This window comes from Periplaneta americana, chromosome 6, assembly GCF_040183065.1.
Source record: "Periplaneta americana isolate PAMFEO1 chromosome 6, P.americana_PAMFEO1_priV1, whole genome shotgun sequence".
NCBI lineage: Eukaryota > Metazoa > Arthropoda > Insecta > Blattodea > Blattidae > Periplaneta > Periplaneta americana.
In genome coordinates, this window is record NC_091122.1 from 39,757,234 (window position 1) to 39,770,428 (window position 13,195).

Sequence of the window (13,195 nt, forward strand, 5' to 3'; positions counted from 1 at the left end):
CTATTTGACACCACATTTCAACACTTTTCAACAATCGAACACACCCACACAACAGACAGCGAAGTTCGAGATGACACAGAGATCTAGTAGGCTCTGAGGATGGTGTGAAGAAGCACCGAAACAGCTGTAAGCCACACATGCTTACACAATTAACACGAGTAAGATCGCCATTTAATCAATTATTTATATTAATAAGTATCTACGTGATGACTGTACATAAATACTGATTACACAATATTTAATGAGGATGGTGAGGTCCTCTAATTAGAATATTTATGATATTATTAATTGGACTGTTATCACATCTGAGAATTTATTGAAACAAACTTTGCTCTTAGATTAAATAAACATGTGCATTCTTTTAATTCGAAAATGATTTCGTCTGAATCCCTAATACTACATGTATGTACATGTGTTTTTTAAATTCATATCGTCCATACATAATTCTTAATTATTGAAGTTTATCTTGTGATAAAATTATTTATTTTGATATCCGATTGTAAACATATAATAAGACTAGTTAACAGAAGACCATTCGTATTATCAGTTAAAGAAGAGATACTTTGTTTATATTATGTAATTGTAATTCTTGATTATGTTTCTTATTAATTTTCAAAATGTTATATATGTATATTTGCTATTATTTGCTTAACTATACCCGAGATATTTTAAGAAACAACAGAAATTCATAGTAGAAATTAATATCACTCCTTTCACATTACCGGTACTGAATATTTTCCGTAAGACATGAAGTCTTTTTTTTTAACTGTTCATTGAAAACGTTTGTAAAATTTCTTTATACAGGTATCTAAATTGCAATTATTCATTTCTTTGTGCGAATAGATATGAAACTACATAAATTTCTGCACTAGTAAAATACATCTAATTTTGAACTTCAGTGTATTATGCGTTAATTAATAGATTAATTATTTTATTCTACCTTTTTTTGGTGCCAGTTTCATATGACCTGAAATGTATGTTATGTTATTTCTTCTCTTAGAAGAATATATTCAGTTATCAAAAATTTATCTAGCCTTCATGAACATGTTACATATTTGTTTAAATAAACGAATGTATATTAAGAGGTTATTGGGCTATTTAGGATAGTCTCAATAGTTATTTAGAAATTTTAACATAAAAACATGTCATTTCTTTTAGACTAAGTGATAGTTTATCCTTCACAAAAAAAAAAAAAAAAAAAAAAAACTGAAAGGCATGTGCCACAGGTAATTACAACCAATGAAGTTTTTAGTCATAAATATACCACTGATATTTGAATAATGTTGTTTAATTTCAGCATTAATAAGTTATTTTAGCCATCACCAATGCTCAAATGAATTATTGAGAATAACTCTTAGAAATAAAATATAATGAAGCATCTGTGTTAATCAATATTTTCATACCCATCTAAGATGTAACGACTGGTAATGATGTAACAGTATTGTCTGAAATAGGTTTGCAATTATTTTTTTACTACATAATGAGTAAAATGTAAACTTTTTAACAAGTGTAAGAAACTATATTTCTAATATTGTTATCTATGTATAATTGAATACGTTCATAGGCAGATAATCCAAGTTTATTATTGAACAATTTATAATAACGTAAAATACTGAGACAGAGTGATGAGAAGATTAGGGACTTCAGAGATCACGTTTGACGTTGAGGCTGTGTACAATTTGTAGAGTCCTTCTCCATTAAATGTTACCCATGTGTGTTAGACATGTGCCAACACCAGTTTAATGTGTTATGATTCTAGATTACATTTTTAACTTATCGTAGAATGAAGTGTTTTTACTTTTCTTTTTGTAAGTTCTTTGTTTACTTTATTTTTTATCAATTATGAATGAAGTACTACTACTCTTCATAGTAATTTTTGTGTAGCAGTGAAACCTCTAAATTTTGAAGATAAGATGATACATATTTGACTTAAACCTTGCACTAATTGTAATGTGCACAGTAACAATTCCAGATCCAGTGGACTAAGAAATAAATTAAAATTTCATTAATTATGCTGTATGGGTGTATTAAGTCTGATTTTGCGTAATGATATATAAGATTTAGGAAAATTTATACTTACTTTGATGGGATCGTATCCCTGACTTTTCAATAATCAAAGGTGAGCTGATTGCAACTTTTTTAATGACTGAAGCTTACCTACTGAATCGGGTGATTACCAGTATACATTTTGTGTGACTTTGGTACAAGTACTTCAAATAATTGAATATTGTTTTGGAGTAAAAATTGTTATGTATCATGTGCAAAATTTCAGGATAAATCGATATGTAGATATCGAATAAGAGTGAAATCCGTCAATCAATTTATATAAAACAATATTTTAAGTATCACATAGTTTTTCTGTACTGATACTTCATCTATTGAGAAAGTGACACTAAAGCACTACTTTCCTAAGGAGATCGTTTCTTTAATGAAGTTTGTTCGTTTGTTTTTCTTTTAATTGCATTTAGTGAACTGTGTCAGGTTCAAGAGCATTATAGAATCAGGTGATACTTTCATGATTTTTTATGGCAGTTAATTGTTAATAAATATTATAATGTTCATTCAATGGTGTAGTCAAATTTAATTAAATTAATTTACACCGACAATATCAATGGTAGAAATTAAGTATATTCCATGCCATATATGATCAGAATATCAGTCTTCTAACCTTAATAATCACATCAGTATTGGCCTGTAATTTATATTATTCAATGAAACATGAAGCGTAATTTAACATGTGTCCACCAGTCAGGTTGATGTAGCAATGTTTTGCCATTGGCAAAATGCTGTAATGCTCGAATGTTAGTTACCACTAATTTACTGACGTACTTATTTTAATTACTACCTATTAAAAATAATTATATGGTAATTACTCAGTGTTACATCAGATGATCACTGTGTTCACCCTCTGCTCTCAAACATAGGCTACGTCATTCTTGTTCAAATGATGATGTGAAATTCATTTTTCTGTATCGCTTGATGAATATTTTGCCTTAAATGTCTCAGGTTACGTGAATTGTTTGCATACATTTTTTGTTTAATGCTATATCATAAATAAGTCACAAGAGTCCGGGGATTTAGGAGGCCACAAACCTTTGCTAATTATTCTGTTGTCATACCGGTACACTTCACATAATGTGTTTGAAATGATCTGCCTATCTGTCCTCCGTAGAAGTTGTTGCACATTACAAAGACCACATCACAGCCATAACAAAATTACAAAACATTTCCACATATGCAGAATACACAACAAATGCTAACCACACCTACAGAGACATCAACACAGACATGGAAATTCTACACATCCAACCAAAAATCCAGAAACTAAACACACTAGAACAATATGAAATATACAGACACACAAAAACACATCCAAATGAAATTCTCAACACACAACTCAATTTCAGAACACACACACTCTTTGACAACATAATTACACTGCAAAAACACACCCCCACAGAAAACAAAACCAAAGGCGCCAAGACCAGCAACAGCCAGTTCTGAAGATGACCAATAGCAGGCTGAAACATGTTAACAAGTAATCAAATTTAACACATGAAAGACACATTATACGTTTTCTGAAGTGATAGAGTGTTAAAAGTTGTGTAATCAACTTTGCTCTAAATTATATGGAATTCTAGCCATATTACACAATGAACAACTTACAGAGCAATAATTATGTCAATCAAGCATCACACAAAAATTCTACTGAGTACACTGTACCTACTAAACCATTTATCAGGTAGCATGACTAGTGGCCACTTACCTTGACGATGCTCAGAACACAGTTCGATCAGTTTCGGTTGTTTCTGATCAATCTAACTGGCGGACACCTGATATAATGTCGGAAATATAGAAATACAAATAGAGTGAGTCATTTTATTAGTTACATGATGTTGGTAATTCATTCTATTTTACAGGAAAAATACAATACAGATATAACATAATTATGAATCAACCCAATGTTTAACATTTAAAAACAAATCTTTTCGTAACGTCTGATGCTTCAATCTTCAAAGTGTTTCGTCAACAGATCTCTTGTATTCTTATTTTCATTAATGCAATGATAAACCAATCAAAACGTTTTAAAATGTTTGTCTATTTTAAATTAATTTACTTTCTAAATAATGTTTTAAAAACTGTTAAAATTTGAAATGCCGGTAATTAATTAAATATCCTCACCACTAGAATGAGTTAGTGTGGTTGGCACTATGCTTCAACCACCTTTTTACCCCCCCCCCCCCCCCCCCCCAGGAAAGATCTGTGTACTGGTACTCTATTTGAAAGTAAGTTGAGTGAACTTCAGGGCCATTCTGCAAGTGCTGGAAACGAGAAAAATCTCGTCACCACTTGAATTGAGCCCAAGACCTTCCAGTCCGAGCCAGTTGCTCTACCAATTGAGCTACCCCAAAACTTAATTACAAATCAAACATAATTGAGTGTGAAACTTTCTATAACAAGAACAGAGATTGCAAGATTACTTCACCCTAGGAAATGGAAACTACTGTTTACCCCTCTATATTTTTACGTTATTTAACCTTTCACAATCAATGTAATTGACAATTTATTAATCCCAAATATAATTACAATATAAATTCACATTATCTCTCTTGATTAATTACCATAATTTGATAAAACTTTTCACATAATGCAATAACTACAGCACTTTTAGTTGGGCAGTTAATGGTATTTATTTTTAGTTCCATTTTAATCAAAATGCATTCGGATTTGTTCACATATAATAGATGTTCTTTATATTAGTGTGTTTACAAGTTAGGAAATTTCAGCTGACATTTTGTTTAAAAAATACAAAAAATAAAAGCAGAGGTTTCACTGGTTTGAAATGTACGTACTATAGTAGACAAATAATTATATTGTGTATTTCATTCTTTTAATGTGCATGCAAACGTTTTACAACATAATTTCCATTTCAACAGGCCTGCCTGATCCACCAGTAGACATACAAGTAGAGGCAGGCCCACAGGATGGGACTCTACTGGTTACATGGCTTCCTGTTGGACTCAATGCTTCCACCAATGGTGCGCCTGTGACGGGATATGCTGTCTATGCTGATGGGAAGAAAGTCACAGATGTTGACAGTCCAACAGGTATAATTTGCTTAATCTTTATTACGGGACGAAATCATCGCATTTTAAGTGAGCAAGAAAGATGTTAAAGATACAGGCACAAATTTAAGACCTCATTCTAAAAGAAAACACAGTATATAATTAAATAATATTGATTTTTCTATTGTATAGTAAAATTATTTGGCACGAAACTTGTCACTTGGTATTTTGATGTAGTTCCTGAATAACTAAGCCAAAATGTTCTAATCAATTTCGGCAAGAAAATTAGTCAAGAAATATTTAAACATCACATAATTTAAAATCTTTCAGTACAGTAATAAATTCGAATATGTAAGAAATATAATAACTACTTTAGTAATTTGGTAATTTTAAACAAGTATCCTCTATGAAGTCCTGCAGGACGTAGTTTACTGTTTTCTTAGGTTGAGCATGAGGTAGCAGTTATAAAAAATTAGTTTGCTTTGAAATTATACATTAAAAGTGATACACAATAAGAGATTTTAAGGATAATTAAACTATTTATTTATGCAATAATCAAATGACGTAAATTTTTAATCATCATCATCATTATCATCATCATTAGATTCAATATCATTATCATTTTCCTTGTCAAGTATTAAACCATAAGGCCTGTTACAGACTTAAATAAAATGTATCATCATCATCATCAGCGGTAACAACAGCAGCAGCAGCACCACCACCATGACCACCACCACCACAATTATTATTATTATTATTATTATTATTATTATTATTATTATTATTATTATTATTATTATTATTATTGGTATTACTGTTATTACTACTATATTATTATTATTATTATTATTATTATTATTATTATTATTATTATTATTATTATTGGTACCGGTACTACTATCATCACTACTATACTGTTATTTTTACTATTACCATTATTTTTATTATTATTATTATTATTATTATTATTATTATTATTATTATTATTATTATTATTGTTGGTACCGGTACTACTATCATCACTACTGTACTGTTATTTTTACTATTACCATTATTTTTATTATTATTATTATTATTATTATTATTATTATTATTATTATTATTATTATTATTATTATTATTATTAATCTGTATAAATACTATTTTATAAGTTAAAAAACTTAACAACAGATCATCATCCTGAACAAATTTTGGCATAGGACCGTCAAAGCTTGTTTATTGTTTTTTATTCTGTAAATAAAATGATCTAGTGATCAGTATAATAATGGAATCATCGTTTTAAATTCGGAAGACACAAGATTCATTATAAATATTTTGAATCACGAACGTGTTACTGGTATTATAAGAAAAATTAAAACAGGGTAAAATTAGACTGTCTACTAATTATAAGTGACTTATTCACATTGCAGGTGACCATGCGCTCATTGACATCAATAAGTTGCTAGGACTGAATCCAAAGCAAGTGACAGTCCGCACAAAGTCTCGTGACAGCCAATCAGCTGATAGTGTTCCCACTCCCATTCCCTCTGCAGCTCTCAAAAGTAAAATGAGCAAGGTATTGTGACTTCTTTCCAGTATCTGCTACATTAAATATGTATGGTATCAATGTGTTTCATGGCATAATGATTGCCATTTTGTATATTGTGGCTTTAGAAAATTCGATTGTCACATATTAGGCATATAAATTATGCAGTATAGTTTAAAATTTAGAAGACTGAAATAAAATAAGTTTAAACCGATTTCATTATGATTTTTCAAAATTCTCTGGGAAGTTGCGAAATTCTGGATGTCAAATTATGTCTTACTTTAAAAATGATTTGTTCTGTAAAATGTATATGATTTAAGAAATGCTGTATTAATAAAATATCATGGGAGGGATAAAAATGTAAATTTTTATATAATTGATAGGCCTATACATTTGAAATCTTTAATATTGTCGGACCATCGGATGTATGCCCCTTCAGCGCTGTCGTCGTTCTTGGAAAAGTTAATGCCTCTACTCACCCCATTCCACCCGTTTCTCTCCCACTACGTCAAACACCAGGCTACGAAACTTGCCGAATAGGGATGTTGCCAAACTTCGGTCAAACAGTGTCATGTCTCTTGAATTTTGCTTATAATAATGTAAGGTTAATTATTACTTATTCATAATTTAATTTAAGTAGGTCTAATGACGCTGATTGACTTATGCAAAATGCTATTACTTGCTTAATAATATTTCTTTCACCACTCCGTGCTACAGTATTCATGTTGAGTTGACAACACTGGACTGCAAGTGCAAATAAACTGTCCCACAAGAAGGCTCAAAATTGTGAGTAGTGGGGGAGAGGAAGAGAGAGAAATAGGAATAGAGGGAGAGAAATGAATTGCCGAGGCTGAAAAGGAATTAAGGTTCAGTTAGCATATCTTACGGGGGCACAGATCCAATGGTCGGACTATACAATATAATTCCTTACAACTCTCATTTGAAAAGTTTTATAGAAAGTAACATAGAGAGTAGAAGTGAAATAATCTTTCAAATTGAAAGGGACGGTGGTTACATATAAATGAATAGAAAACCTATAATAAAGTACGTTTTGTGATTATTTAGGAAATTAAATTGCAAGTTTCAGCAGTCTGGCAACATCACCACTAACACACTCCTCATTCTTCTAGTAATACTGATGTAAGAGATCAACGAACTCAGGTCTGTCTGTCCAGGTGAACTACTACCCACCTCCCTCTCTGACTACAACGTTGCAAACTGGTCGCATCATTCAATGGCTTTAAATTAGTCGTTTCTTTTTTTAAATTAAATTTACACGAAAACAGTCCACTCTACTGAAATACGGCAAAGGAATAAAAAATTCTTTATACCAGTACATCTTGATTATACAACATTTAACACTATATCACTTAGGCTTATATATATATATACACACTGTATAATCTTAAAAAATTCTTTATTAGATTTTCTATCGATATGGACAAAAATCACGATCCTACTCGTAATAGTTACTGAACATTTAACTCCTAACTCTTCCTTTTGTGTGTTATGCAATTCTAATGAATCCATGAACTTAGAACATTTACGAAGATGTAGAACCCTACAAAAACATGATTCAGTACCTTAAAAATACTGGAGTGCAAGAGGACTAATGGCTTTGTTACCAAACGTCTAGACATTCGAACAACAACAACAACAAAACTTGGAAAAAAAAAAATCTGAGAAAATTATTAATTTTCCACCAATACGTTACTACAATTTTTTGGTATATACAGCATGAGCTATTCACTCTGAAAATGTACAGGGTTATTTCACTTCCACCCTATATTTTCTCACGTAATTTTGTACTTAAAAAACTCTCATTCAAATCAGATCGTTTGCTTCATCAAGAACTATTTTTAAGCTGATTAAGTAAGAGTCTGCTGTGTAGCTTTTTAAATAAAGTTGTGAATTAAAATTGATATGCTAATATCATACAGGATGGCATGGACAAAATGGATCGAAGGCAGAGGGAGCGCTATGGATCAGCCGTCCCACCTCACATGCGTCATCACATGCAAATGAGCCAATCAGGGCATAGAAACATGCGAGTGGATGCTCATGGACAGGTTATTATTGATCCAGAAGAGAATCTATCTGATAAAGAGATCTACCCAGCAGGGAACCACATCAACATCCCGTCCATAGGTAGATATGACAGTTATTTTGCATTATGTCTTTAATTCATAATATCTTTATTCAGTTATTTAAAGGAATAATACTTTATAATGATAAAGGCCAGTTGACCAGAGAATGTGTCGTAACAGTTCTATGGTTTTTTTTATTGGGTTATTTTACGACGCTGTATCAACATCTAGGTTATTTAGCGTCTGAATGAAATGAAGGTGATAATCCCAGTGAAATGAGTCCGGGGTCCAGCACCGAAAGTTACCCAGCATTTGCTCGTATTGGGTTGAGGGAAAACCCCGGAAAAAACCTCAACCAGATAACTTGCCCCGACCGGGATTCGAACCCGGGCCACCTGGTTTTGCAGTCAGACGCGCTGACCATTACTCCACAGGTGTGGACCAGTTCTATGGTACCAGCAGATATATGTTCTTAACTCACCTCCAGTGAAACTGAACAGAGAGGAAGGCTTCATTTCTGTAAGCATCCCCAGCAGCATATCGGATTATGTTGCCAGAAAACTTACCGTGATGTCAAATTTCCACCAATACAAATCTATTCTCATTAAAAAAAAGAACTGTTCTCATGAGTTCATGTCTGAACCTCCTCTCAAACTGCGCAGTTAAAGATTCATAATGTAGGGTGACCAGACATCCCATTTTTAACGAGATTGTCCCTTTTTTCAGCCTCTTGTCCCCTGTCCCGAGAAAAATATGCTCGGGATGCTAATGTCCCGTTTTTTTAAAATGGCGTCCCATTTCCGTAAATTATTGTTAAAATATTTCTTTTTCTTTTATTTTATTTAATAATCACGTAAAACATTTATTAATTCTATACTGTTGTCATCAGATGTCACTGTAATGTATTCAATAATACAGTCACTGTATTCAATAAAGGCCATGTTAATCACAAAATGTCATTTCAAAAATGTTTCTTGCATGAACTTCTATAATTTCTTGAAGGAAAGGCCAACACTTCTATAGCAAAATCAATCATCAAAGAAATATGATACTGATTGTACAGTTCATCTACATGGAGAATGTTAAAATAGTTTAAAGGTAATATGAGGCAAAAAATTTTGGGTTATTTACAAGAAGTCGTCGCTGAACGATTCACATTATTTCCAGGTTAGTTGAATCAACTCATCTAGTGAACGATATAAATCTTTAAAATACTAGGTGTCTCTCTCCCTTGTTACTTGTGAGCCATCCCAAACCCCGACCTCCACCACTAAGAGCGCCGGTCCTTATATACCCGTCAGTCAAGGCCTTCTGACAAATAAAAGCAATTGACAATAGATATCTCAGTCATGACAACCTCATAAAATATCCTATCAATTGAATAATCGATCTTGCTACGTACAACATAATTATATTATATTATTACCCATTTCAGCGAGCACTGACGACCACTGCAAAATACGATAATTTGGTCCAGGAAGCATTGTCTTTTGGCACAAGGATGATTTATGTAACATGTTTCTAAATTATTAGTCTTTTAAATACCGGTACATTCTTTAATAAATCACTGAAAAACAAATGTAAATATAGGAAGTGGAGTGAGTACGAAAGTATTATTATTTTTTGGCGCATCATTTTTACGTAAATAACGAAAAATAAAAAGGGATTATTAGAAAGTACGTACACTGCGTTTGTCAAATGCGCATCACCATGCTTTCGAAAAGGCACTTTTAAGTGCCCGACACCCCGCTTTTTTTCATCATGTGCTACAAGTCAGATCATCATCGGGGCTGCTACCCCTCTTTTTTCATCATGTGCTACATGTCGGATCATCATCGGGGCTTGCAGCCCCGACACCCCGCTTTTTTTCATCATGTGCTACAAGTCAGATCATCATCGGGGCACCCCGCTTTTTTTCATCATGTGCTACAAGTCAGATCATCATCGGGGCTTGCAGCCCCGATACCCCGCTTTTTTCATCATGTGCTACATGTCGGATCATCATCGGGGCTTGCAGCCCCGATACCCCGCTTTTTTCATCATGTGCTACATGTCGGATCATCATCGGGGCTTGCAGCCCCGATACCCCGCTTTCTACGTCATGTGTTACACGTCGGATCATCATCGGGGCTTGCAGCCCCGATACCCCTCTTTTTACATCATGTGCTACACATCGGATCATCATCGGGGCTTGGAGCCCCGATACCCTGCTTTTTACATCATGTGCTACACGTCGGATCATCATCAAGGCTTGTAGCCCCGATACCCCACTTTTTACATCATGTGCTACACGTAGGATCATCATCAGGGCTTGCAGCCCCACTTGCTACGTGCAAAACAATTATATTATATTATTACCCATTTCAGCGAGTACTGACGACCACTGCAAAATACGATAATTTGGTCCAGGGAGCATTCTCTTATGGCACAAGGATGATTTATGTAACATGTTTCTAAATGCTACGTACAACATTATTTTATTACATTATTATTACCCATTTCAGCGAGTACTGACGACCACTGCAAAATACGACAGTTTGGTCCAGGGAGCATTCTCTTTTGGCACAAGGATGATTTATGTAACATGTTTCTAAATTTTACGTCTTTTAAATACCGGTACATTCTTTAATAAATCACTGAAAAACAAATGTGAATACATAGGATGTGGAGTGAGTACGAAATTATTATTATTTTTTATTTTTTGGCGTATCATTTTTACGTAAATAACGACAAATAAAAACTAACATGCCACATAACATTATTTTAAGAAATACAAGAAACAAGCATGAACAATATTCACCATTCTTAATGATCGGGGGATAGAAAAAAAACCGTATGGAATAGATATTACATACAAATGTGCGTGTAATAAACAATAAGCAAACCATCTTCGATTAATAATTCCAAAACAACGTGAATATAGCGTGGATTGTGTAGGAAAATAATTTCTTATAAGTTGCTCCCAATGTGCATCATTGTTAACTTATGAAAAGAAATGAAAATTAACATGGCATATAAACACTATTTGAAGAAAGATAGGAGATATTAAGTAATATTCATCGTTCTTAATGATCTTCGGATGGAAAATAACAATGAAATATGTATAAAATAGGGTTAAATTACATACAGGTGAGCATATAAAAACAGTAAGTAGAATTATTTATTTGATTAATAAGCTTAAATTACTCCAGGTTTAGTGTGTTGTGTAACAATAGACAATGGAATCGTTCACAGAAGTGAACTATAAATGATGTGAATCGTTCAGTGCATCCATCTTGTGTAACAATACCCTAGAAGTGAACTATAAACGATGTGAATCGTTCAGCGACGACTTCTTACAAATAACCAAATTTTGTTATGAAACAAGTTCAGAATTCAGTAACATGGATATGATGTAAGGTCCAATTAACCTGAAATATTTTTAAAGATATAAATTAACCTAATTATTCCAGACTAGTTCCAATATAAAAAATTAACAATGACTTAAGCCAAGTATCCATGCTACTCTATTATGTACTTGAATAATTATTATAGCCTAGTTATTGTAAACAGTATAGTATTTATTATTTTAAAGTCAATAAAACTGGAACTTATTGCTCACTGACATTATATAAACACAAGTAATAATGAATGTTTAGCAGTGGCGTGCAGTGCTATTTCTCGATGGGGAACAGGTCAGAAACAACACTAATAATAATAATAATAATAATAATAATAATAATAATAATAATAATAATAATAATCTGTATTATGATGTAGCAACATTATCAACTCTTTTTTTTTTACTTCATTTACAACTTAATTAGAAAAAGAGTATGTTAATATAAAACAAATTAATGATATTATATTATCGTTATTATTATTATTATTATTATTAGACCTAAATATATAACACCATTAACTAAAAATAAATAAACCTAAATTAAACCTACAATTTACCGCTTGACGAGCACCCAGTTAACCATTTCACAGAATTACAGTAACTATTTTGAAAATGTCTTGTATAAGATTTTGTTTTAGTTTTAAGTTCTGTAAGGAGAAGAGTAGGTTTGCCATTCAAAATAACCGCGCTTTTCTCAGCAAAATTGATCGAACTAAACGCTCGACTTCTGCTGATTGATAACACAACACTCGCTGTCTTGGTTCGCATCATGACGCTCGTGCTCTCTCTCTTTGAAGTTGGAACAGGCAGGAGTCTCCTGTTCCATTGTCATTATTTCGTCAGATTTAACTCAGGCCGCGAATATGTAAATCGTACGGATTTTTTTTTAGGAACTATTTTATAATTTCACACACATTATTATGTCACACGAAAAACTCTTCGAACTTAATTGTTTTCCGAATTATCACTATATAAATAAACTAGCTTGATGAAACAGTATATTACACACTTCTCAATACTCCGCGAGGGAAGAGGTAACTTTACAGCTTCCAGCGATACTCGGGTAAGTTCGTGTCCAGTCGAGCCTGCTTCGGAGAAAACATTGCTTGCAACTCCCACTCACATTATCACGCAC

The 13,195-nt window shown here is 32.6% G+C and overlaps 1 protein-coding gene across 19 annotated transcripts in view; it reads left to right on the forward strand.

Annotated features, from left to right (window-relative positions):
* Positions 1-13,195, forward strand: part of Rbp (RIM-binding protein) — a 409,454-nt gene that overhangs the window by 325,645 nt on the left and 70,614 nt on the right. For all 19 annotated transcript variants that reach the window (XM_069827954.1, XM_069827942.1, XM_069827940.1 and 16 more), the window contains 3 exons: positions 4,938-5,108; positions 6,476-6,621; positions 8,532-8,739. In XM_069827954.1, coding sequence (XP_069684055.1) covers positions 4,938-5,108; positions 6,476-6,621; positions 8,532-8,739 — 525 coding nt within the window. The remainder of the gene's footprint in view (positions 1-4,937; positions 5,109-6,475; positions 6,622-8,531; positions 8,740-13,195) is intronic.